The sequence below is a fragment of the Ochotona princeps genome, chromosome 20, assembly GCF_030435755.1.
Source record: "Ochotona princeps isolate mOchPri1 chromosome 20, mOchPri1.hap1, whole genome shotgun sequence".
Lineage (NCBI taxonomy): Eukaryota > Metazoa > Chordata > Mammalia > Lagomorpha > Ochotonidae > Ochotona > Ochotona princeps.
Window position 1 is genome coordinate 26451551 of NC_080851.1, and position 27624 is coordinate 26479174.

A 27624-nucleotide genomic window follows, 5' to 3' on the forward strand; every position below is an offset into this window, starting at 1 on the left:
AGTGCTTGTTGGGGAACACACACCGTACAGGTAAAAATATGATGGCCAAGTAGGGGAGGGGTGGAGTTACAACATTCAGTCTAGGGGCTTAAGGACTCCACAGCACAACTGGTATGTTTGCCCTATAGTATCATTTCTACTAAGAGCAAACAGGTGGCTTCCACTCCTGGCCTCAACCAATGCCCTGTCCTCCTGGTCCCTACAGCAGCCCATTAACAGGTGAATGGCCAGATTTGGGGCAGGGTGGTGGGTGCACTGGGGTGCTGTCATTTGGGGGTAATGAAATTATTTCAGCTTGTGTTCCCCACCCCCACCCCCAAAGGGGCACATAGCCCTGGGACCCAGGCAAACCCAGTCAAATACACTTGACAACCAATCACTCTATTTTGAAATTTAAATAAAGCTAAGATTTTCTTCTTCTGGCCTAGAGGGAAGGTTCATTAAAATCAATTAGTGCCTACACACCTCTAGGGAACAGGAACTTTTTTTTTTTTTAAGGAAGGTTTCAAGAATAAGATGCACATAATTACGTTACCCAGATCCTCCCCGGGTCCCCCGTGAATGTCACTCAGGGTCTTACCCAGACAGGTGGCCAGGTGGGACAACGTGTCCCGCCCCCTCCCCCCCGCCCCCCGCCGCGGGGAGGTGGGGGACCCGGGCGCTCCTCAGTGGCCGCTGCGCGTAAAGAACAACCTTGCGCCTCGCTCTACCAGGAGGCGCAGTGTCCACGGGCCAGGAGGCTCTCGGCACAGCGCACGTAGCACGGGCCGCCGCCAAGGGCAGGCCGGGCGCGGTCAAGTTGTGGGTTGGGCGCTCCCAGGTGAGGCCGCGCTCGCGCTCGCCGAGGTCGGGGCCCCGCACAGCTGTGGCCGCGCGCCCGGTTCTCCCTCCGCCCAGCTGCGGCGGCCTCCGCACCCCTCCCCCCGGCGCTCCCGACGCCGCCGCCGCCGCCGCTCCCCTCCGCCTCGCCGGTGCCTCGGCGCTCGCTCGCCGTCCGGCGCTCTCTCGGCCCCTCTCCCTCCGTCCCGTCCTCTCCGCTCCCCTCTGCCCGCCTCTCTCCCCTTCCCCCAGCCCCTCCTCTCCTCACCCCACCCGGCCTCCTTCCCTCCCTCCCTCCTTCCCTCCCTCTCTCCGCCCGCACGCCTGCCTGCCTGCCCGCCCGCCCGGCGCTCACAGAGCCGACACCAGGGGGGCTCTCGATGTAGCACCATGACAGGCATCGCCGCCGCCTCCTTCTTCTCCAATACCTGCCGCTTCGGGGGCTGCGGACTCCACTTCCCCACCCTGGCCGACCTCATCGAGCACATCGAGGACAACCACATCGGTAAATGGCTCGGGGGTGGTCGGGGGTGCCGGGCGCGCAGAAACTCCTGCCCGGGGTGGGGGTGGGTGGGTCGGTGGGGGCAGAATCCCCAGCATGGCCAAGGGTGGCGGGGAGAGCGGCGGCGGAGGGGCGGGGAGGGTGTATATGTGTGTGTGTGTGTGTGTGTGTGTGTGTGCGCGCGCGCGCCCCGGAGGTGGGGGGCGGCGGGATGCGGAGACGCGGGGTGGGGGAGGGGGCGGGCACCCCGAGGTGCGGCTGGCCGGGCTGAGGCGGGTGCTCGGCGGGGCGTGCGCGGTGGGGATGCGGCCGGCCGGCGGCGCCGGGCTGAGGCGCGGAGTTAGTTGGCCCGGGGGGCGGGCGCTGCACGCCGCCTGCCGCTTCCGCCCCGGCTCGAGCTGTCAGGGCTCGGCGGCGGCTGCAGCCGCTGGGAGGTGGGAGCGGGACGGGGCGGGAGGGGGCGGGGGTGGCTCCACCGCGGCAGCCATTCCGCTTCCTCCTCCCACCGCCGCCGCTGCCACTGCGTCCTGTCAGCGCCCGTTGCTAGGTGTGGTGCGTCGGGAGGGTGCCGTGGGGCCGGCCGAGGACCGGCAGCTCGCCCTGGGCTGCCCGGGGTTTCCGAGTCGTGGGGCGGCCACCGCCGCCGGGGCACGTACCCCACCCTCCTCCAGCCCCTGTCCTTGGCCTGGCGCGGACGCGGCCGGGACGCTGCGGGCTGAGGTTCCGGGTGTGCCCGCGGGCCGCGCCCAGCGCCGCCAGGCCGGGTGGCCTCGGAGGCCCCTGCGGCTGCGTCTGCGGGAGAGCCCTTTTCCCTCTGGGGCTGGTGACCGGCTATGTAAATGCGTCCCGGCTATACGATTTGCCTTGCAAATGGTCCTAGGCCCGAGGTTCGCCGACTGCGCCCAGGGCTAGGCGGAGGCCTGCGCGGCGTGCCCTCCCACCTCCCCTCCGTCCCCATCCCCTGGCGCGGAGTGGGGGACCCGAGGTGGGGGTGGGGATGTACCGCGAGGCCCAGCTCTGGCTTTCCCTGCACGCCCTGAACATCCCCCCCACCCCTCAGCACCTCCCCCCCCCCCCACCTCTTAACAAGTTTTCAGCTTCGCTCAAGTCCCTGTTACACCTTGACACATTTGGGAAGGGACGTGGGTTGGGCTGCTGTGGCCCGGGCGAGCCAGCCACCTGCGAAGGTGTGGGCGGCATGCGGGAGTTGTGTGCGTGGGCTGGAAGGTGAAGGGCCACGGTGTGCCTCATTGCGGCTGTTCCATCCTCAGAACCTGTAACCAACCCGCATGGATCAATGCCTTGGATGCGGCTCACGTTTCTGCAAAGTTGAGAGGAAATCGCAACCGCCTGTATATCTGTGCACGAATCAAACGAGGCAGAGCACCAGGCTCCTTGGATTCGTGTCATGCGTGCACACAGTGGGTGCCTCATAGATGCCTGCTTAGAATGGAGTGAGGTGGGCCATCCGCTGTGTGAAAGAAGCAGAAATCAACGACTGTCCAAATGCCTTTTTCGCAAGATCCTCTTGATGAGGGATTGTCCAGGTTTAGAGACTTTGAGGGGGTGAGCCCCGCCCGTTTAGTTGCTTCTTGCTTCTCTGATTAAAGTGTGAAGGAAGCAGTGCGCAGCTGTCCTGCACAGAGACACGGATGTGCTGATTCATGACCCGCTGGAGTAGTGGCAACTGACCCGGCTTGGGGGGACAGATCGCACTTGTCCTGATGGTAGTTTACAGTGAAGTCCCACCCCAGCAAACGCCTAAAGCTCCAGGCGAGATGGGGGGGGGTCAAGTTCTTCCCCTTGGGTTCAGTCGTAAAATAATACATATGTATTATATAAATGTCTCTTAAAAACCGTGAGCTTCTCCTGACTTAGGGGAAGGCTGTCATTGCATCCCCCATTCACTCTGATGAACAGTTATTTCAGGATAAACTATAATTTGGGGAAGTTGAGTAATAATTTTACCTCATTGCCTGCTTACTTGGACTAGCTAGTTAGAATAGAAATCAGATTTATTCACATATTTAAAAGACAGTTATCCTTCTTGAGGATTTAGTTTATCACTGAATGATTTAAAAGCAAATCTTGGCAAATTAACTAAGAGTTTTTTAATTTGTAGACTTTTTAAAAAAGCATTTATTTTTGTTTAAAAAGCAGATTTACAGAGAGAAACAGAGACGGTTGGAGATCTCCCACCCATTGTTTCATTCCCCAAATGGCCAAAATGGCCAGAGCAGAGAGCTTCTTCCAGGTCTCCTACTTGGGTGCAGGTACCCAAGAACTTGAGCCATCTTCAGCTGCTTTCCCAGGTCATAAGCAGGAGCTGAATGGGAAGAACAGCCGGGTCTAGAACCGCTGCCTCTGTGAGATGCCACCAGCTCTGCAGGTGGAGGATTAGTGTGCTATGCTATTGCAATATCCCCAGCATTATTTTAAGAGTGTACATTGTAAAAGAGAGTTAAGGATTCCATAAATTTCCTGAAGCTCAACTTTTCAGTACTAATATGTCACTGCTCGAAGGCCTAGTGTTCTTCTTTTGGTAAGTGTGGGTATTGGAAAATGTGAATGTAGAACCCATAGCTATGGGTTAGGAGAACTGTGTGGCACAGCTCCCCATGATGCCTTGGGACCCGGTTGGAGCCAGTCAGCTTTATGACAAGTGCATGAGACCGTGAGCAAACAGTTGAAATTCCCAGGACGAAGAGGCTCACTTGAACTGCAGCACGCACCTCAGCAGACAAGAGGCCCCTTCCAGTCAAGGGCGGCCCTGCGTGCAGGAGGAGCTAAGGGCGTGTAGGGGCTGGAGGGGAGGAGCCAGGAGAAGCTGGCAGAGGGAAGGCCAGAGGCCTGATGGTGTGGGCCTCTGCAGTCCTCGAGCTGATGTACAAGTCGTTAGAACGTATAAACCTGAAAATGTGAAATTCCCTGCTGACAGAAAAGGGAGGGGGGGATAAAAAGAAATGAAAAGCATCCTAGTGAGGAGGTAGTGTGAGGAACATGCTTCTGATGCAATGAAGTTCTATATGTTCTCTGAACATGAAAAAATGAAATTAAAAGTATGAGTTTATTATGATATGAGAGGCTTTTGAAATGCACACATTTTTCTCCATCATATGTGTTTTCCACAAATTACTGAAACAATTTTATTTATTTATTCATTTTTACCAAAAGTAGACTTTTAATTCCGTTTTCCGTGAACTTCTGAAAGCCCTCATGTTGTTACGGTGGCGACGGCTTGTGATTCATCTGTGCGTTGCTGCAGCTAATTGGACAGTAGTTTTTAGTGATTGGCTCACTGGTTTCATGTGTCTTAAAGTGGCCACACTAAAAGGATTAACAATTTTTAAAAATAGGGGCCAGCATTATAGCATAGCAGGTTGAGCCACTGCCTGCGATTTAAGAATCTCAACCATGTGAGCATCAGTTGCGGGTTTGGCTGCTCTGTTTCTGAGGAAGGTGGCCCATGTGCTCGGGCCTCTGTGCCCACAGGGGAGACCCGGAAGACGCTCTTGGCTTCTGCCAGAATCACTTGAGTCATAACCATAGAAGCCATTAGGAATGAGCCCACCTCTCTCTCTGGCTCTGCCTTTCAGGTAAGTAACTCTTTAGGGGGAAAGAAAGATTGATGGAAAGGCCTAGAGATGTGTTATCTCTGCCTTTGATTTGTTCCAGGATTGCTGTTCTTAGCATCCGTGAGAATGTCCACCATGGTACCACCTTGAGGTACAATGATTCTTTACCATGTGACAGGTGGTTGGCATCCTTCAGCAGTGCTGGAGTGAAGGGTTTGGAGAACGTGGTGTGTTCTTTCTTGACAAATCTTTTCAGACCTTTAGTTTTTAGGTCCTGTAGTTTTTGTTATAGCTGTAACGTGTTTAATTCTGATTAAGTGCATTAAGCTGTGTTGTCTTAATATTATACCATATCTTTAGTTATTTTTTAAGGTCTATTATTTATTTATTTATTTATATTGGAAAGGCAGATTTACAGAGAGAAGGAGAGACAGAGAAAGATCTTTCAGTCTCCTGGTTCACTCCCCAAGTAGCTGCAATGGCCAGAGCTGAGCTGATCTGAAACCTTCTGCCAGGTCTCCTGTGTAGGTACAGGGTCCCAAGGCTTTGGGCCATCCTCTACTGCTTTCCCAGGCAACAGTCATGGAGCTAGAAGGGAAGTGGAGCAGCTAGGACACAAACTGGCAGCCATATGGGATCATGAGTGTGCAAGGCAAGGATTTAGCCACTGAGCCATCACACTGGGCCCAGTTATTGTTTTTAACCTTTTTTCCTTTCCTGTAAGGAAATAGGAATTCGTATTTCAGATTCAAGGGAAGTATGATTTCCCCCCCAACGTTTTACTCCTTGCCCTGGGTAGAGGGAGCATGCCATGTTGCTATGTGCATTTCCTTGCTCAAAAGCAGAGCTCCCTGGGCTCCCGCATGTCCAGTTGAGTCCTGGCCCTCTCCCTCACTTGCCTGCAAGCCCTACAGCTCTGTGAAGCACTTCTCTGTGGCTTTGCTGCCATTTCATTCAGAACCCTGGTGCTGCTTCCTGTGAGTAAACTCTTGGGCTTGCAGAAAGAGTGTTGGCATGGACGTCCTAGAGAGGTGACGTGAAACAGGTGTCTGGGGCTCCTGGAACACCAAGAGCACTATATTTAGCACTGAAGGTCATGTTCCTCCGACATGCCTGGCTAGACCCTGCATCCTGGTGCCGTGGAGTTGTTGGCCATGCAGTTTCAGAGACAGCCATTGAAGCATTCTTACCTGGCATGACTGCTGGGGTTGTTTGCCCAAGGACCTCTGCACTTTGAATGGATTCCTGCATTGGTGTCTGTGAGCACCTGCCGTGTGCCAAGTCCAGTTCCAGACCCTTGATGCGTTTTGGGAAAGGAAATAAAGTGCCCGGTCTTTGGGGAGCTGATATTCCCCTTGAAGCTAATGATGTAAAATGAACAGCATCTTGGAAGGGAGTTGGTGATGCTGAAAAGTAAGAGTAGAGTAAGGTGGCCTGGGAGGAAGAGGGGGTGGGGTGTTATCTGGGTGCCAGGAGGTGAGAGAATTCCCTGTGAGCCCATTTGGTCCCAGCCGGGAAGCAGGTACCAAGACCCCCAGCAGGAGTGTGCCTCTTGAACTGGAGCACAGGTGTGTGATGGCATGATCACTAGATCTTGGGAGGCTACTGAAGCTACGGGTCATTTGGCACCTTTCCCAGGTGGTAGGGGCCTCAGTTTGGCTGACCATGCAGATTTCCTGCAGGGCCCTGAGAGGGACCACATGTGGCTTGTGTTTTGCCAGCACTTCCTTGTGGCTGCTAGTCTTTTTGCAGTTTTCATCTCTAAAACTCAGGTAGTGAATTGATAGCGCTTCATCTTATAGATCAGGTTCATAATGATCAAAGTTTCTGGAAAGATGAATTAGAGTAAGGCAAATTTGATTCCAACACATTGAGCACACATTCGGGTATCTTCCTCAAAGACCAGCATGGTGTAGTAAATACAGGTATACTTATGCACCCCATATGATGGATGCTTCGATCATGACGCACTTCATGTGAGGCGGTGGTTCCTTGAGATTATAGTGCCTGGTGACAAGGGGGCCAGCTTGACTTGTGTGAGTACATTCTGTGATGTTTGCATAGCAATGAAATCCCCTGGTAGTGAAGCGACACCTGACCACAGTGAACTGTATTCAGTAGTCCCTCACTCTTCCCGCTTTAGAGGCAAACACACTGGGGCACAGGAGAGGGCTGTAACTCTCCTTGGTCCCTGTGACTGCTGACATTGGAGTTGCAGACAGGTGTGCAGAGCCAAGCTCGTATCGGATGGCCCACTGAGGTGAAGAGCCTGGGGAGGCCCTCCTTATCATGCAGTTTGCCTGTGTGTCTTCTTTGGAAACAAATTGAACTCTTTTTTGGAAACACATTTTTAAAAGCTTACTTAAAAGGTGAGGAGATCACAGGTGTATGTGGGCATGTTTAGGGGTGGAGAGGATCAGGAGGGGAAGGGTGAGAGAAGGGAAAATGTTCTGCCTTCTGCTCTGTGTCTACAGGAAGAGATCCTCCTCTCCCTCCGCATTACCAGTCTGCGTGGGCTTAGCAAGAGCAGTGGGTTCATGACATCAGCATGGAGTCAGCACTGTAGATGGTGTCATCACGCAGTGTGCGCACCGAGGCCAGACCACACACCCAGAGGCCCTGGTCCCTGAGATCAGAGATTCTCAGATGTTTGAGGCCATCATGAGATGAAGACTTGCTGCTTGCCAATGCCAAAAGCCACTGGTGGGCTGTCTCCATAGTGGGTGCTGCTGCCTGGCCCCGGGAGTCCCAGCACTGGCTCTCCTGGTTCCTCAACCATCCCATCTCCAGCTCCAGCTCTTGCACACCAGCAGGTGCTTTGGTCTGGCCCAGGAAAGTCCACAGCTTCAGCTCTTCCCACTTCAAAAGTGCTAGGTACCCCCTGACCTTAGCCCATGAAGCCCAGTAAGTGAGTGGCAGCAGTCCACTCATTACCACCTCCCCACTTCCCCTGCAGATTTAACTTTAAAGAACAGGGTACTGTAATGCCGAGGTAGCATGAACCATGTTCAGACTGCCCACCAGCTATTGGCTTCTGTTCTTCCAGCAGTGTAACACTTACCCAGACACAAGGGAATCTCCACTGAACTCTTGCAGGGTGCGTGAGTTGAGAAGCCGTGCAGGGAGCCCGTCCTGCTTGGGGGTGGGCATGAGCTTCTGCCTCCCTCCAGTCAGCCATCTGGTGGGCGACAACCTCACCACCTCTGTAAAATGAGCATGCTCCCAGCCCCCACCTCGGCGGGTGGTGAGGGAGGGCTAAGCGAGCTCTGTCAAATGCTCGTCTACAACATGACATCATGCAATTCCCTGACATTGGCATGCTTGCTAAACAAGTGTGCTTGTCATCCTGCTGTGACAATCTGTACTGGAAGTTGACAGAATCTGAGCTGTGCTCCACTCTTCGGAGGGCTGTTCCTGTGCATTCGACTGCCTTGTGAACACATTGGCCCTCTCTGGGAGAGACTGAGAAGAGCCGGTATGCATGGCCTTGGTATTGCAGCCTCTGTCTACTTTCTGTGTGGCCACAGGCACTTCAAATGCCCACCAAACCCCTGCCGCGGTGGACCGGGAAAGTGGTGTCCAGACCAGCGGCTTCCAACGTGGTCTTTTCCTGTGACCTGGTTTTATTTGAATAAGTCAGGATTAGAAAGAGGCACTGTGCCTGGAACATCCCCCCAAGGCTCCTGGCCACGGGAAGAAGGAATGACTGAATGAGTAAACGAGTGCATGAAAGGCTTGCCTCTGTGCCCTGCTCTCTGTCCTCACCCTGGGCTTGGTTGCAGCTTTTCCGCTACTCCCTTCCATGGTGGCCAGAAAGGCCCCGGACACAGAGGCAGGCGAGGTTGAGAGCCTGCACGGCATCCAGAGGTAGCCAGCGTGGGCAGCTGAAGGAAACCCTCTGCCTCAAGCCTCCAGAGTGGGACTTCTGTAGTTCCTCCTTTCTCCTGCTTCCCGCCACCCTTTAGGGACCATCCCTGTTGGTTGCACACACTTCTGTTGCTTTCCGTAGGTGTGTCCCCTCCCGTTGCAGACATATAACTGAAATGTGCAGGTAGGCAATGCTGCTTAAAGTCACAGTGTTGGCAAGTGCCTCCACGTTCTGTAAAAGATGGTTTCCAGTAGAGATCATATACCTTGAAAACATCTCCCGTCTTGACGGTTGTAGAAATGCATGCTGACAGTTGTTTTCCAGCCTGATGGCTCCCATGGGTGGTAGCGGTGATGCCTCCAGACTGGAACAGGCTGAGGACACTTGATGAAAGAGCCTTGCCTGGGACCGTTGGAGGCCAGTATCCTTGTGTTGTAGACTGGAATCTGAGAGGGGACAATGCTACTAAGACCATTACAACCCTTGCTTCTTCTGGTTTTGCCTCACACTCTGCGTGATTGTGTGTTCTCTCTTTCCTGCATGTTTGACCCTGCCTTTAAATCTTCACATGCCCTGGATACTGAAGAAATACATTTTGTTTTGTGATAGGTTGTCGATTTGTTTTGTGCTGATGTGATTAATGTGTTCAATTGCAAATGTATATTTAGAATCTGAATGTCGGAAGACAGAAGTGTTAGAAATGCATGACAGTGTGTGTGCTTTTAAAAATGCCTTTCATTTTGAATGCTAAATCAGCTAAAGAAAATTTTACTTTTCCCATGCAGTTAAGCACTGGAATGTTGTGGTAATTTTCATCTACATTTAAAAAAATTATTTGAAAGACCGAGAGAAACAGAGAACTTTCATCCCCAAATGCCCGTATCAGCAAGGACCAGATCAGTCCGACGCCAGAAGACCAAAACTCCATCCAGGTGTCCCAGGCGGGTGGCAGGGATGCAAGTCCTCGAGCTGTTAATTGCCACCTCTCAGGATGTACGCTAGCAGGAAGCTGAATCAGAAATGGAGTACCTGGGACTCAAACCACACATTCTTCAGTGTGGGGTGCAGGTGCCAAATGCGTGCCAGTCCTTTTTTTTTTTGTTTTTTTAATGAGCTGCAAGCAGGGAAAAGATGAATGACCATTCACTTGAAGGCTCGGTCTTGTACTAATAAGTATGCACTTGAAGGATAACTCTTAATATCTCCATTTTGGCAGGAGCCAGAGTGAGTGTTCTTGGGTCACGAAGAATAGATAGTCAGTCCTTACTTGACTTCCCTTCTTGGTCGTCTAAAGAAAACCCTGTTCATTGTCTGCCAGGTTGCACACATGCATTTATTTATAAAGCATATGTATAGGTGGATATTTATAGTTAAAAACCTCAGGTATAAAAATTTATATATATCTATATATGGGATTTTTTTCCCCATTGCTACCAATGGGAACATCTTTTCTCTGTTAAGCGGTACATTTAGCAGCTTTTTCACCTTGATGAAACACTTATTATCATAGTTTGGCCACAATGTTAGAAGCTGAGGTGCCATAGGCAAGCTAGTGTGAGTAATGCTATGCTGAATGCATCTTCTCATGGGAGCTTTCTGATACCAGACATCTGGAGTTTGGTGCCAGCTCAGCTTGATGGCCGAGATGTGTGATATAAACTCCTGTGGCTTAGTGCATGTCCTTCCTGGATTGAAAACTCCCTATTAGTCACCGGACTCCCACATGCCCTTCTGGTGCCACATGCAGGTGTCAGACCAACGATTGGCTCCAGTGATGTGGAGTTATACTTACCTTTGTGTGTTAGAATCAAGGGAACTGCATTTTGTCAGTCCCTGGAAAGATGGCGGTGTCTTTGTTGTTACCTGAAGCACAGGGTAAGAGAATGAGATTGATTCTTTTCCTTGACTTGTGGAAGTCAGCCTTTCTGAGTTGTAAGTTGGTGTACCAGTAGAGCTCACATCAGTGGTTTTTTACAAGGCTTGCTTGGATGAACCTGCAGAAATTCCAGGCACTGGGACTGTGCCCCTAGAGCTTCTCTTTCAGGCACCGGCAGTGCTGCGATCTGACAGTGCACAGGTGGGCCTCAGCTAGGTGGCCCAGGTTGGACACCCATTGTTCATATAGTAGCATTATGATGAGGATCATGGAGTTTCCCCAAAGCCATGTAAGTTTTCATCTTCCCGGGGGAATACTAAGAACAGGCTTAAAGATATGCTCCCATCCCAGTCTGGATTTACAGGAGAAAGGCCCTTCCCAAGAAGCCTCAGAGTCTCAACCTCAGATGCCTCCAAGATACAATGGGGGAGCCACTTGGTCAAGTTCAGTGTAACTGGGAGCAGCTGGCAAACTGGCGAGTCCCAGCTTTACCGGAAAAGGGTGGCTATTCCTCTGCTCCAGCCCAATGTTGCCAGAGGGCACCTGGGCTGTTTGCCAGCAGATACTTTCCTACTCCTGGTATAATGGGGACAGACTGGGAATGATTATTTTCATGTGAAATCTGTCTTGTGCCAATGAATATCAATGTGTTTAAAACATACACTGCTGCGGCCAGTGGAGCCAGTAACGTGGACAGGGTGAGGCTCTGGGGATGAAGCACCGACCTGACCTGAGACCAGTGATGGTGGAAGTCTATGAGAAGTCTCTCTTTATTACTCCTTTTATACTCTTCCCTCCCAAGTCCTTTAGCCAAACAATAGGATGCCAGTGAGTCCCATTAGTCCAGGTGCTTTTAGCTGCAAGCCCATTTCCTGTTACTGCTCAGCTTAATCAGTGCTAACAAACCCCTTAGCCCACAACAATACACAACCAAGTACTCCACCCAGTCACTAAAAGAGATATTAATGGTAGGCCATGGGTTTCAATGAAGTGCGGGTGAATGATGGCATGCAGAACAAACCCTGAATACCTTCCTCCTAGCAAGGAAGCTCTTGCAATATAGATGGTATCGTGCAGAATCATCAGCTGTAGATTGTTGTTGTTTTCTAAACATTTGATTACTTTTATTGGAAAGTCAGATTTACAGAGAGGAGAGACAGAAAAAGCTTCCATCCAATGATTCACTCTCCAAGTGGCCACAATGGCCAGAGCTGAGCATATCCAAAACCAGAAGCCAGGAGCTTCTTCCAGATCTTCCATACAGGTGCAGGGTCCCAAGGCTTTGGGCTGTCCTCTGCTACTTTCCCAGGACAGTCAGGGAGCTGAATGGGAAGTAGACTGGCGCCCACATGGGATCCTGGTGTGTGCAAGGCAAGGACTTTAGCCACTAGGCTATTGCACCAGACCCATTGCTTTTTTTTAAAGATTTATTAATTTTTTATTACAAAGTCAGATATACAGAGAGGAGGAGAGACAGAGAGGAATATCTTCCATCCAATAATTCACTCCCCAAGTGAGCACACAGCTGGTGCTGCACCAATCCGGAGCCAGGAACCTGGAACCTCTTCCGTGTCTCCCATACCGGTGCAGGGTCCCAAAGCTTTGGGCTATCCTCACTGCTTTCCCAGGCCACAAGCAGGGAGCTGGATGGGAAGTGGAGCAGCCGGGATTAGAACCGGCGCCCATATGGAAGGAATCCCGGCGTGTGCAAGGCGAGAACTTACGCCGCCGGGCCCGCCCAACTGCTTTTTTTAAGAGGTATGCTTTACGAAATCATGTGACTTATTAAAAAAAATTTTTTATTACATTTTAAAAAGATGAACCTTAATCCCAAAAGTGTCCAGCTGGCTCCTGACTTGCATGTCACACTAGTCTTAACTTTACAGTACAACAAAAGCCATGTACCCTCCATAGGCTATCTTTGGCATTTTGAATTTTTGGTGTTTTCTTGGGCTGATTCTGTGAGATGCAGTCCTCCTGCTGGATCCTGGGGAGCAGTCCCCAGGTTTACCCCGTGGTAACTACAGCCACAGCTAGTCCTCTTCAGTGTGTAGTGTGGCCACGCCACGGTGTCCGGCAGGTGAGGTGAAGGCAGCGGACTTGCCCTGGGAGACGTTCAGCACAGGGGCCACGCACTTTCCCGCTATGTTGCCATCTTGGAGAACAACCTTTTTTGGTGAATGAATGAAGCATAATATCACTGATCTAGTCCAGGTCGTTAGCTGTCAGAAGAAAAACCTTTAGTGATAATGCAGCTGTGAGTTGCCAAGACACTGAGCTGGAGCACTGAGCAGTGAATTAGCTTGTGGCTCCTCGAGTTCTAGCTCTGTACCTCCTGTCAAGTTCTAGAACTTGTCTGGGCCTCATTTTCTGCACCTCTAAAATGGGGTGGTAGCACCCACATCCCTCAGAACTTCGTGAGTGCTGTGCATGTGTCGTGAGTTTGCTGGTCAGTTCTCTCTTGGTCATCTTTGGCTGGAGGCTTGGGTTATGGACGCATCTCTGCCTACCATCTTACTGGCTACATGATGCGAATCCATTTCTCTGGGTCACACAGGGCTGGGAATAGGACTATTTCAGAATGTTGATATAAGGGTTGATTAAAAATGCTCATATCTGGGACACACCCCATGAATGTTGGCATCAACGGGACTGGACCATTTATTTTGGCATCTGTGACAACTTTCCCAGTGCCACAGAATCCTCAGATTCTTCTGTCCTCCTCATGTTTCCCTAAGATGGCAGAAGAAAAATAATCCAAACAGCCTTATGTGTTTCTGGTTTTCGTTAAACATTTCTACTTGGAGATATTTGATAAACTCAGCAGAGGTTTGGGTTCTATTTGTGTAAGTCATTCTGAGTGGTCCCAGGAATCCAGAGGATGTTAAAATATTCCACACACAAATTCTCACTGTCTCAAAATATACCAGCCTTAATTTAATGTTGTTTATGTAGAGTTAAGTTTTTGAGATTTTAGGTCATGTGATTAGAAAAGTGGCTCCCACATTTAATCAATAAGATTTTCTGTTTAGGAGAAAATACATTTTTGGAGTCTAGAGAGTTACTGGCTACATTTTTTTTTAACTATACAAAGAGTGGTTTGTTTGTGATGCAGCAGGGTAAGCTGTAACTTGAGACGCTGTTTCCTGTCTTGGAGTGCTGGTTTAAGTCTCAGCTCCTCGGCTTTCCATCCAGCTTCCTGCCATGTGCCTAGAAAGGCAGCGGGTAATGGTGTAATACTTGGGACCCTGCCACCCATGTGGGAGACCTTGATGGAGTTCCTGGCTCCTAACTTTGGCCTGGCCCAACTCTGACACTTGAGATCGTTTGGGGAGTAAACCAGACACAGAGGGAAGATCTTTGTCTCTGCACTCAGCCCTTCAAATAGATGAACCTGTTAAGCACATGCACAAGGGGGCAGTTTGGTTTTGGATTATAACAACTGAACAATGGAAAAATAGGAAAAAGTGCATGTATGTGACTATATGTGTATGTGTGTGTGAAGCCAGGAGCCTGGAATTCCATCTGGGTCTCCCACGTGTGTGGCGGGGCCTCAGTATTTGGGCCTTCTGCATCACGGGTGCGTTAGCAGAGAGCTGGAGTGGAAGCAGGGCCAGGGCACATGACTTGTAGCTCTCACATGGAAAGCTGGTGGCACAGGCTGTGGCTTGACCTGTGCCACCACAGTGCCAGCTCAGGTATGTTTTTTTTTTCAGTCCAGAAAGCAAAGTGCTCTTCATCCTTTGAAATCTGTATTGAAATAAAATTTTTTGACCAACACAATTATTCATGTGATTGCAATTAAATTTAGTGTGGGCTCTTTTACTGCAAACCAGAAGTGATAAGTAAGGATTATTGTTAATCACAACATTTTTAGGCCACAATTTATTTATTTTCATTGAAAAAACAGATTTGCAGAGATACAGAGAAATAGATCTTCCATCCACTGATTCACTCCCCAAATTGCCGCAACAGTCAGAGCCAAGTTGAGCTGAAGCCAGGAGCCAAGAGCTTCTTCCAGGTCTCCCATGCAGGTGCAGAGTCCCAGAACTTTTTGGGCCACCCTCCACTGTCTTCCCAGGCCACAAACAGGGAGCTAGATTGCAAATGGAGTAGCTGGGGAATGAACTGGTGGCTGTATGGGATGCCATCACTTGCAAGGGGAGAATTAACCAATCAAGCCGTCATGTCAGGCCCAATCACAACATTTCTAAACAAATGTGCAATTCAGTTTTAAACTCAGGGATCTTCATTTTTCTTTCAGAGTTTTCTCCAGTGTTGTGAAAGCCTGCCTGGATTTTGGGGGCAGTGAGCATTGGCAGAAGTGAGACAGGTTGGAGCGGAGAAGGGAGATGAGTGCCTTAGAGGAGGGAGAAAAATGACTGCCATGCAGCCTGAAGATACTGTTTCCCCCTCATAGTACATTTTTAAACTGAGAGGTAGTATTCAATAGAACTCTTCATGAAAAATAAACCAGAGTTTTGCCTTCCTCACAAGAGCTTTCTAGAGATGTTAGCCTGAATGTTTCACTGTGGAAAGGAGCCGGTGTTTTCCTGAGGTGGTGTGAGCCTGTTTACTTTTTTTACACCTGCAGACTTTACTCCTGAGGCATCTTTGTTCAGGTACCTCACAAATGGTATGTGGCCCTTGAAATTCAAGAGAAAAAGAGCATGAGATCTGCTAAAATACATGTTTGCACCTGTAATTTACCCCTTTAGTTCATCTAAAATGATGAGCTGCTTGTCAGCAGCTGCCAGGATGACAGCATGGGCAGCCATCCCTGACTTGGTGGCGTCTGGTTTGCAGGATGACTGTGGTTTGGCAAGTGGAGGCCTGGTGCATCAGTGTGGTTTGGCTCTAGGCTGCCCATCATTGGCTGTGGGTTGGGCCCACGGGTGCCCCCTCCACCCTGTGTTCATTGTGGGGCCTGGCCCGGAAGGGGCAGTAGCTGCAAGGGTGTGTTTGTCCCACAGCTGACCGCTGGGACTCACTTCAGTCCTCCATTTGCATCGTGCCCCAACCAGTTAGAGTCACATGGGCGATCCTAGAGCTGGAAGTGGTGATGTGTGGTGTGCACCGCCGTGGTCCAGTCCTGCATCATACCTTTGCATCGGACATGGGAAAAATCTTAAAGGATTTGCTGTTGACGTACAGAGATCTAGAACAGCCACTGTGTGTGTAAACTGGAGGTCGCTGACCGCACAGCACACCTCTTGAGAGCCAGGGAGAAGCACACCTGTGTTTCAGTCAGGAGAATTGAGACTTGGTACTTGCCTGATTTCTGCTTGGCCACACACAACAGGGACACCTGCTTCTCTGGTTAGGGGTTACTGACTCCCCCCCCCCACCCTTTTCAGAGATTTCTTAAGTGTCCCATGCTTTCCAGTGAGGTTGCTAAGAGCTCCAGGCGGGTACTCTAAATTCCTGAGCTGCTTGGCGAAGCTGAGAGCTGGGCACACTCCCTCTCTGGCTCAGAGCGCATCGGGAGCGCAAGGGATTGGTTGGCTTTGCCGCTGGGTTCTGTGCCCAGAGCTGGTGTCACAGAGCAAGGTAGAGGACTCCCCAGTCCTTCTGGAGCTTCCCGTGGTACTGGCCTACCTCTTGATGATTGTCGCTGGTGTCACATGTCCATCTTACTCGTGGATGATTTTCAAGGAATATGAGATCCACTCTAGAGATAGGCCAGTGTGAGTTTGAGTTAACATGTAGTAATTCCCGGTGGTGCTGGGCACGTATTCAATACTGAATGAACGTGGGCTGCCAGTGCCTTTGCTATAACGCAGCATCAGTGATGCAGTGGGGAGCATTCAGTGAATGCCAGGCCAGTGTGTGTGTTTCTTCTTCCTAGTGCCTCTCTGTTGTGTCTCCACTCTGCAGGAACGCGTAAGAACTGAAGCCAGTAGCCCCTGGAAGGTGTGTGTCCTCCACTGTGAAGACTTTGGCTCCAAAGACCAGATTAGATTGCTCCTGAAGACAGAGTCAGTCTTTTTATTTTGACTCTCACATTGTACTTGACACAAAGATTCTAGAAGCCGGAGCAGTTTCAAGGTTTTGAGACAGCCTATGCTTGGCCTTAGAGTAAACTGTTTCACACCCAAAAGGGGCAGAGCGGGCAGAGGGTGTGGGGGGCACAGCTCTTTGTGCTGCATGAGAAGAATCAAAAGAAGTATGGAGGGTAATTTTCATAAAGAGTGTTTAAGGGTTATTCCATCCCTAACATCGAATGTCCTTTCAGGTTATGGCTGTAATCTTACCATTTAGCTTGTGAAAGATTATTGTTCAATTTTCAGCTGCATCATACTTGCCAAGGTAGGGCCACCCTAGGAGAAAACTCTCAGCTGTTTTAACAACAAAGACTCAACCTTACATGGATTCAAGGGGCAAGAGGTTCCTCTTTTCTGTAAGGATCCAGGGCGAGCAGCAGCAGCAGGCTCATCTTCTCCACAGAGTCTGCCTGAACTCCAACTGCCCCCCGTCTCATTTCTGTGCTCTCCCTGGCTGTGTGCTGGAGACTGGGATCCCCGAGTTCGAAGCTGTGTGTTCATCTTGTGGCAAGGAAGAGTGCATGGAGGAGTCCTGTACCATGCCAGGGCCTAGGCCTACATCCTCACGGGCAGCGCATCACTGCTGCTGATGTTCTGTCAGTGAGAACCTGGCACGTGACTCCCTGCAACAGCAAAGGTGCCAGCCCAAGTAGCCCTCCACAGGCCCCCAGGCAGTTCTGTGGAGAAAGTAGGTCCTGCACTGGAGCGAGCGGGTTCCTGGCCTGGTCCAGCCCCTGAGAACTTTGCCTTTGAATCGAATAGCTCACACGCATCCGAGTGGTTTGATGGAGAGTGTGGGTGGTTCTAATCATGATGAGTGACCGTTACTATTGGGCTGCAGCCATGCACTCAGGACCACTTAGCACGAATGGACAACATTGTCTCCCAGACATTCTCAGAAGGGCTGCTGCCCAGGGGGCCTGGTCTGGTGTCACTTGCATTTCGCAGACCAAGACAGTGAGCCTCATGGAGAGATCTCTGCGTCATACCTCCAGGTCTGCTGGACTCTAGAGCCATCTCAGGATTCAAAGATAGCCATATACTGCGTATGCCTCTGGGTTTTGTAACCTGTCGGCAGGCCCCAGGCTGTCAGGAAAAGCAGCTAGTCTTATGGGAAGAGTCGGAGTGGAGGCTATGGACCCTGCTGTCAGGGAGGCCACGTAGGATGCCTGCTTGACACTGTAGCCACTGTGTCCTCCCTGGTTCTCTGAGATCATGTACACTGACTGCTCTGTGCTTCCCGGCGTTGAATGCCGTTCATGACCCCTCATTCTTGTGTCAGCAGGGGAGCCCCATGAGCACACACAGTCTCTACCAGGGTATTTCAAAACTGGAATTGAAAAGTGAATTTGTTTTGGTGCAAAAAAATATTTGAAATCCGTGTATAGGATTCATGCTGTGTGTGTTCATGAACTTTTTGGCAGTTGTTTCTACTTGCTTGGTCAGAAAGAGGCACCTGCTGGGCTGGTGGTTAAGGCTGGAGCTTTCTCCGTGACCTAAATGGTCACTTGGACCTGCAGCCTCCCTCTCCGTGGGAATACAGGTGCATTCGCAGGCCCCATCACAGCTCATCCAGAGGCTCTTTCACCCCCAGTGGAATTTTTGAATGATTTTTTTTCCCCCTCAGATGGAAAAAGGAGTAAAACCCGTGACTGGTGACAACAGTGGTGACGAGCAGATAGTGTTGTGGGTCTGCAGTGTGCTCAGCAATGTCACGGATCTGACTGCTGATTGCCTTTCAGGAGTGAATTGAGCCCTGGGCTGAGTCACATAGGAGCCCCAGGGTGTGGAAACTGAGCCTTGGAGAGCCAGCGCAGCTCCGTAATTGTCACCGGAATCCACACCTGGGCCTGAAAGACCCACAGTTGGTCTCAGGTTTCCCCAGATCCAGAAAATACTGTGCGACTATTCTACCTGTGACCGTGGTTAAGTGATCTCAGTGACTGCTTTTTTTTTTCTTAATTCAGAAACACCAACCAAAGCAACACATAACTCACTCCCTCATACCCGACAGTTGGCACTGCGTACAAGTTAGAAAGGTCTCCCACTGGTGATTTTAGAAGGCCTGCCATCTTTTCTCTGTCACCTGATGCAGCACAAAGCTCTTGTCTTTCTGGCATTTTTTGACTACGGAGTTAGCTGCTTTGATAAATATGCTGAGGTCTTCCTAAAACACAGCCAGCCATGGAGAGGGTCAGGAGTCATTGTCATGAGCAGGGTCTGCCCTCAGGGGAGACGCTCTCGGTATGCAAGGAACGGTCTCCTGGGTAGATCGCAAAGGCCGCCATGTGCCAACAGTGCTTCAAGGACAACACACAGAGTCAAAGAACTTTATAGCACAAGGAGGCTTTGAAAACAGCTGTTCCAGCTGCAGCTTCTCATCCCACAAGCCTCACCTCCCGTGGCTCAGGCAGTATTTTGGGTGCTGAGGTTACAGCAGTAAATGGAGCCTCTACTCTTTTTTTTTTGTTAAAAGATTTATTTATTTTATATTGGAAAGGTGGATATACAGAGAGGAGAGACAGAGAGGAAGATCTTCCATCCTATGGTTCACTCCCCAAGCGGCTGCAACGGCTGGAGCTGAGCCAATCCAAAGGTAGGAGTCTCCTCTGGGTCTCCCACATGGGTGCAGGGTCCCAAAGCTTTGGGCCGTCCTTACCTGCATTCCCAGGCCACAGGCATGGAGCTGGATGGGAAGCGGGGCTGCCGGGATTAGAACCATGGAGCCTCTACTCTTGGGGTAAGTCCTGCTTGGCACAGTGTCTGCCATGTCTGAGGGCCTGGGTTCCAGAGCCAACTCCGCTTGTGATCCAGCTTCCTGCTGATGCGTCCTGGGTGGCAGCAGGTGACAACTCAAGTACTTTGGGCTTCTGACACCCATGTGGGAGACCCAGGTGAGGACTTGGCTCCTAGCTTTGGCCTGACCCATACCCTGCTACTATTATAAACATCTGGGGAGTGAACTCACTGCATGGAAGACATCTCAAATCACAAAGAAAGTTAGAATAATAATGATAAGAATCTTAAGAAACCCCTTATGCTCATGGAGCCCAGGTTCTGGATGGGAAGTGATGGAGGACAGAATACATAAGAGCAAAAGCCAAAAAAACAAAAAAAAACCCAAAAAAACCCAGGAAAGTTAGGCAATGGAAAGTACCAGAAAAAGCAAAAACCAGAAAGCATAGAGAATGACAGTGGGGTTATAGATGTATAAATACTCACTTATGTGTATTTGTATGTCACATTACACATGTTAATATGGGCCATTTATGCGTATCAGCCTTTTTCTAACCTGTTTTCCAGTATGCCTCCTTACTTGAGGCTCTTGTAAGGTTTTTCCCATTCCAAACCTTCCCATGATTTAGATGCCATAAATAAACCATGTATCTGTTCAGGTACTACAGTAATGAACAGTACTACTATTAATATACTACTGCTACTACTGCTACTACTACTGCTGTGCTAATAGTAGAGATCTGAATCCTTTTCTTTTGATTCCATTTTCCATGAACTTTTTTTTTTCTGTGAAATGAGGGTTTATTGTAATACTTTGGCTTTGGGAATTCTTTTTTTTTTTTTAATTTAAACTTAGTTTATAGTATTCAAGCAAGATTTTACAGAATTTTGTGTATTCTGAGGCAATCAAACAGTCTTATAACTCTAACAAGCCATATATTAACAATTGAAGAGTAGAATAGTCTTAGGTGGGTGCACAGAGAAATCCCCAATAACTTAGCAAATGAGGAATAACTGAACTCTACATCCTCCCTGGTGAGGTCTAGGAAAAGCCAAGTCAGGAGCCTGACCAGCAGGATACAGGCTGAGCAACTATAGGCCAGCTGACTTCTTCCTGTCTGTTCAGATCTTTCTACATTAGTTTTTCTCTATCTGAGCTAATTTTGGAGCTCTCGAGCTACACTGATGGTTAGTGCAAGAGAGGATGGGGAGCCAAAGCTGGAACTAAGTAAAGACTGGAGAAAGCTTCTCTCCAGAGTCCAGAAGGAAATTTACAATTCTTCTGTCTCTGAGGACCACCTGGGGCTCCTGGCTGTTGTTCAGACATCATTAGACCCTATGAGAAGGTTTCTGGGCTGCTTCAGTCCCATGTGGGAAATCCTATAGGAAATGACTGACCTCAGAGTTCTCAGCATACATGGACACTCAAATTTCGTGTGATCTCCTTGACAGTCGGGACACGGTCTTTAGTGCCCATACTGACAATCTTTGATGAAGTATCCATTGCTTCTATGGCGAAAGCCCTTGGGAGGTTTCTGAGGGTCTCCGGGACTAGGATACAGACCTCCTCTTATCCTCCTGCTCCGCTCTGGGGTCCCCTCCTGCTCTGTGCATATGACCTTCTGTTAAGAGACTGTCAGAGTTGCTCTTGGATCCCACTCTAAGTCGCTATAGTGTTTGCTTATGTCTAATGCAGTTAAGAATCTGTTCTCTATAAGTCACCTGTTACAATCTTAATAGACTATACTTAAAATCTTCCTCACACATTCTAAGAAGGTGGAAGATTTTTCTGCCCTCCCAACCTATTGTGGAACAAAAGGGATATTAAAAGCATATCAGGTTTTTCAGTTCTTTGATGCAGTTCCTCTGGGGAGTTCATGTCCTCCAGGGGCAGCATTGTATTTGAGGGAGTTGTTGTGCCTCTGAGGTCAGAGGAGCCATAGGGAAACCCTGAGTTTTTCAGAGGATCCATCAGGAAATTCTAGAGACAAGTACATAACCTTTGCCACAGGTTATTAGTGTTCAAGGATACCAATCATTTAGTTGTTTTATCTATGCAGGAATTTGTGAAGTCCTATCAGAAAATGTAGAAAAATGTTTATCAGCAGGAGTGTTAATGTCTCCTTGAGGCCAATTTTTAAAATTGTTAAAAGGCAAAAAGAGATTCTCTACCCCAAAATCAGTTCTCAACACCTCTAGGGCAAGATCACCCTGTCATTCTGTTAAGTTCTGTTTCTTGTTCCTGGGAACAAAATGAAATCCCCGAAGTTGCTGCTTTTGAAACACCCCCCTCAGGGCCAACCTTGTGGCCCCACAGTGGGTCAAGCCACCTTTTTACAGCTCCTGCATCCAATATCTGAGTGCCAGTTTGAGTCCCAATGATTCCACTTCTGATTCTGTTCCCTTCTAAAGCTCCCAGGAAGCAATAGTCAGTGACCTGAGTACCCTGCCACCCACTTGGGAGACTGATGGATTTCCTGGCCTCTGGCTTTGGGCCAGGAATGTTCCCATTTTGGGAATGAATCAGCTGATAGAAGAATTCTTTCTCTCCACTCCATCTCGGACACTCTGCCTTTGAAATAAGCAAGTCTTTAAAAAAAAAAAAAGACATGATCTAACCTGAAATAGCTTTTTAATAAAAACTACTTTACCTAATTATGTTTTGATCTGGGTAAAACGTTTTAAAAATCATTTTAATTATTAGGAGTGACATCTGAGACCCTAAACTCCCAATTTTTATGTAATATTCAGCACTAGAGGACTTGAACAGGTTAATGAAAGAGGCACCGTAAGCAAGCCATACGTGGGCTGTACAATGTTTCTTCACTTCCCTGAACTTTCTGAAGTGTCCTTACCAGGCCGCTTGTACAATAGGAAGAGTGAGTTTGATTAGGGCTAAACCTGACTTCCTGTAAGCTGTGAGGTCCACCTAAGACAGGCTGGTGCTGTGGCCGCTGGCCGCTCTTCCTACCTCCGTTTCATCCTTCCCTGGCAGCAGGTGTAATTCCTCTGAGGGGCTGTTCTGTTCCGCCACTCTGCTGGCAGGTCTGTCCCTCTCAACAGAAGAGCCTCCTTGCTTGGGCCTCACCAAGGCTTAGGCGGCTCATCGCCTGGCACCACTGCTGCCTTCCAGACCTGACTCCCCTCCTCCTGGACCCTGTGCTGCAGCCATGCTCACCGTCCTCCTGCTGGAACCTGTCCATGTGAGCTCATGTGTCAAGGTCTCTGTTTTGGGACCTCTTCTTGGATTTCTCTTCTTTTGGCTTATTTTTCTGAAATGCGTTTCAATCTGGAAAACTTTCTGTTCCTTTGAAAGGCAGACACACACAACATGCAAAGAGAAAGAGGTCTCCCGTTTGCTGGCACACTCCCTGAATACCATTAATGGCTGGGGCTGGACCAGGGCAAAGCCAGGATCCGGGAACTCAATCCAGGTTTCCCAAATGAGTGGCAGGAAGCCATCACGCTGCCTCCTGGCGCCTGTGTTGGCAGGAAGCTGGAGTCAGGGGCTGGGCGTCTAGCCCAGGCACTCCCACATGAGATGCAGCCTAACCCACATTTTACCTGCCAGTCCAATGCGCTCCCCAGTCAACTTTAGTTCTCAGAGTGATTTCACATTTACAGATAGTACGAGGAGTTTTCATCCTCCTGTCACCCTTCCCTCAGGAGAGGCTGTGGATTGTCCCGTGATGTTTCCCTGTCACCCTAGTTTCTCCAGAGATTTTTCTCCCTTCAGCTGCACTGCTGCAGGTGCCCGGCCCTGCCCGGCCCTGCCCTGCTTGCTCTGCCTCTTTGCCTGGCTAGGTCTTTTCCTAGAACTCACCACTACTGAAATCACTGTATTCATGCATCTGTTCACTTAGTGTCTGTTGGCCATACCAAAAAGAAATTCCTCTTTTTAGTCAGAGAATTCTCCCCACCTCCGAGCTGTGTGCTGTGTAGATGTGAATGTTAACACAATTGTGCAAACAAGGTGGATTTGGGAGCCTTGGCGAGTTGGCATTGCATCAGCTGCCAGCCAGAGACACCTAATGCCGTGACTGGGGTGAAAGAATTCTGGGTTTAGCCCACCGCTCTTCTGCAGCAGCCCAGGATATTTGCAGTAGCCAGGAAAGGTCTCTGCCATTGACTGTGGCTTCACTTCCTCATCCCAGGAGCCTGAGTTCGTGCTTTTGCTTTCCAGGATTCCAGAACAAGAGGGTAGGAAGGCTTTCCTGGCAGCTATTACATGTGTCCCATTGGCTTCCCATGTTGGAATAGGAGCCCACTTTACCCTCTCCCAGTCTCTTCCAGGCTCTGGTTTTGAGATGGAGCTTGGCAGCATTAGGACATGGTGTGCGCATGTGCATGCGTGTGTGTATGCACCACTACACACATGCACCTGTGCATGTTTTCATGTTCGCTCAGCTCCCTAGGCCTAGAGAACCTGCTCACACCCAAACCTAGGGAAGCAAGAAGTGTTGTTCTTCTGCTGGGCGTCTCTTCCTGGGCTCTGCTATGAGGGGCTGGGAAAGAAGGGATGCTGGGCAGCATTTGAGAGGGCAGGAAAGATGGGCATTGACTCCCGTAAGTCCTGTCACCAGACAAGGTTCTGAGAGCATGTGGAGTTTTAGTCAAGGTTTTTTTTTTTTTTTTTTTTTAAGGTAATTCTTCCTTTCAGTGTTCATTTTGAACAGCACTGGTATCCCAAGACCATCTTCTGCCAAAATGTGTGTTTATGTATACAGGTGCATGGGCAATAGTTAAATGCTAAGTTTCACCTGTAGGGACAGCGCAGCTGCTTAGAGAAGGCAGAAGCCCCTTGCTTGGTGGCTGAGGCAGGGAAGTGCGGTCAGCGTGGGTAGTGCCTCTGCACCTCCATCCCTGTTGCTTCATTACTTCCTCTCCCCCAGAGCAGAAGGTGGGAACTTAACAGCCCGTGGACCACTTTGGGCCTATCCCCGACTTCCAGGTGGTTCATATACTAAGCATGGCTTATATGAGGTAAGTATTTAGCCTAGGGAGTAGGTAAAATGCCAGTTAGGCTGTCCCAATCCCACACCAGGTAACTGGGTTTGGCTTGCATCTCCGGCTGCTGACTCCAGCCTCCTGCAGGTGCAGACCCGGGGAGTCAGCAGTGGTGGTTCCAGTGATTGGGACCCTGTCACCGAAGGGCAAGGCCTGGATTGAGTTCTCAGCTGTCACCCAGACCTGGCTGTTGTCTGGGCATTTGGTTGGTTGGTATCCCCCTCTCGCCTCCCACTCCCATCTGTTTTCTCTCTATCTGAAATAGATAAGCAAATGAATGAATGAATGAATTTATTTTAAAAAGATTGTTAGATTGTTCAAGACTGAGGAAAGGTTTCTATTGGGAACATGTAGTGCAGCTCAGACTGGATGTCACTGAGGGAAGGCTTGTTAATGTTCATTTTGTGTCCTGCCATCTGTGGCTAATGGTGACCTGATGTGGCTGAGCGGGACCACTTGCCCTAGAGACAACGAGGGCCGCAGAGCCAGGAACCACCACTGTCCAGTCCCTGACATAGGACACTCTCCAGTCCCTGCTGCAAGAGGGGGTTCTTTGCTGGGTAGTGTGCTGAGTTCTGGTATTGGAACTCAGTTTGTGTCTACCAAACATTGGTTCTTAAAGTGTGGTCCCCGTGTCTTGTGATGCTGATTACAAGTGCAAATTCCTGTTTCTGCAGACCACCAAATCCTAGATTACTTGTGTTTTCACAGGCTCCCAGGTAATGCTGACACACCCTGGGGAACCACTGCTGTGGAAGACATAGCCCAGATATGTAATTATAATAATGGTCCCTTCTCTTTACTCAATGGACATTCCTGTGCTGGCAGGAAATCAATAAGCATTTGCTCCTCTTACCTAAACTCCTTATCAGTAGTCTCTTGTGCTCAGAAAACACACACAAGCCCAAGTCAGCAAATCCTCCTGGGCTCCAGATTTCTCCCATTAGACAGTGGTGGTCTCTGCGAGCGCCCCAAGGTGATGGCCCATGAAACCGGCCAGACCACCACCAGTCACCACACAGGGGTGCTCAGTCACTGCTGGCCTCCTCTGCTGGAGAACAGGCCCTGACTTCCTGAACTGAGCAACTTCCAGTTCTTAGACTAACAGGCTCTTTGCCCACCCAAACCAAACAGAGCCATTGAGAACCTTTTATAGGCAAGGCCTTGGCCATGGACCCACACTCGAGCTGAGTGACTTAGGGGATGTGATGCTACACCACATAGCACCACACCACTCTTGGAGACCACAGATTGCAGTCCGTGGGGATCTGGATGGGATGAATTCTGTATCTGTCAAACTTATGTCCATGTGGACCAGAGCCACTGTGTTTTGGGCATCCCTCAGGACATCTGTGAAATGTAATGGCCACCCGAAGAGTTATGTTGCAAGAAGTGGAGGCAGTAGTACAAGTAATTTGTACAAGATCCTATACCCAGGAAGAGGTAGGGTGAGTACTTGAACCCAAGTATTCGGTTTTTGTAGTTCTTTGCACACACACGTACACACGTGCCAGAGCCATCACAAACAAGGTGTGATTGTTTTCTGGGGTCACTTCTCAGCCTATGGTAATCCAGCCTGTAGGCTGAGCTCCTAGTGGCTACACTGCCCCTTTTGGCCAGGCTCTGTTCTGTGTGTGTGTGTCCTGCACCTTTGCTGACCAGCTCTGAAAGGGAAAGTGAGGACTGTTGATTCCAGGCCAGACTTGGCATGTGCGTCAGCTGGCGGCTGAGGCGTCCCAGAGCTCGCTTCACTCAGCAAGTTACATGAAAAGACTCGCTTGGGCTTGACTGACAGAAGGCAGCTCACCACTGCGTGATGTTCGAAGCTGCGCTAAAACGCGTCTCTGTTCTGCCCAGCTGCCCCATCTTTTAAGAGGCCTGAAATTCAGTGCAATGAGATGGTGCTGAAGGAGTTGAAGAAAGAAGTGAAATATTGTGTCATCATACATTCCAAAAAACCTACAGTCCTCACTCCTCACCCCTCCCAGTCACCTTTTATTAGTGATTGATGTGACTGCGGAATGGTTTGGTGGGAAAAACACTTGAAACCAAATTTAGTAAACCACAGGCCAGTTTTATTTTTACTTTTAGTGAATTAGAGCAGATAGCAGTCACAAAGAGATTACTGTGCCCGCTTTTTATTGTTATTATTTTTTTTACAGTGCTTTGCTTTACACTTTCCCCACTGTGTTTTTCTCTGCTTGGGGCATAATCACTTCAAGGCTAGATAAGTATTTCCCGGTCATAGGACTCCTGGTCTGGTCAGTGTGTGGGCTTCTCCCTAATAGAAATCTGTGTACATTTATAGTCTTATTCTTGAAATCTTGAAGCTGAGAAATTAAAGCACCACAATTAATACATGATAGATAGGAACGAGGAGTCATAAATACTGGTTTCCTATTCACCGCCATCAGCATCTTAAAATTGTTCCATGAGGCAAGCAGGATGACAGCGGATGCTGTTGGACACATGCTGTGGTTGGACACTGAATCCTGAGTGCAGTCATCGTGGTGGGGTGGAACTGTAAGAGGTGATAATCTTGTGAGAACGCCCCCTATGGATAGGTCCATCTCATTAAATCAAGAGAGCGTATTTGCTAGAGGCAAGAAGTGGGTGTGACCCCTTCTTGCTGTCTTGTGTTCTGCCCTTCTACTCTCTGCTGTGGGATGAAACATGAAAGCCCTTGCAAATGTAACCCCTGGATCATGGGCTCCCCCAAACCTGTCTTAAGTGAGCTTCTCTCTTTTGTAAATCTACCTGGCCTGTGGCATTCTTTTACAGCTGCACAAAACAGGTTAAGGCAACAGGGATCGTCAAGGGGACCCATGTTCTACTTGAGACCCAGAGTATATGTGGTTTGGTTTGTTCCACAGGAGGTGGTTCGTTGTCAAGGAGGTGTTTGAGTCTCGTCTCCAGTGCCCTGGAATATGCGAAAATAGGTGTGGTTGGTCCAGAGGATCTGAAGGAGCTGTCTAATGAAGTGTCACCAAGATGTCCTCCATGAGGATGCTGGGCAAGGGCCCATGGCCAGGCTTTAATATCGTCCTGGCCAAGGGCACACCACCTCTTTGCAGACCCCTGCTGCTTTTGGAAAGCTGTGCCTGTAGGTTGCCTATGGGTTCGTAGCACACTCTCAGCTCTGTTTGGTGGGTTCTCGCTTCTGTGCAGCAGTCACCCCAGGCCAGGCTGGGGAGCCT

The 27624-nt window shown here is 49.7% G+C and overlaps 1 protein-coding gene across 2 annotated transcripts in view; it reads left to right on the forward strand.

Annotated features, from left to right (window-relative positions):
• The first annotated feature begins 695 nt into the window (after positions 1–695).
• The window catches only part of JAZF1 (JAZF zinc finger 1), a 272664-nt gene continuing 245735 nt past the window's right edge, over positions 696–27624 (forward strand). The window contains exons 1-2 of one of the 2 annotated variants that reach the window (XM_058677982.1): positions 696–820; positions 1177–1324. In XM_058677982.1, coding sequence (XP_058533965.1) covers positions 1210–1324 — 115 coding nt within the window. In that variant the 5' untranslated portion in view covers positions 696–820; positions 1177–1209. The remainder of the gene's footprint in view (positions 821–1176; positions 1325–27624) is intronic. The other variant, XM_004582412.4, reaches the window with a different exon arrangement.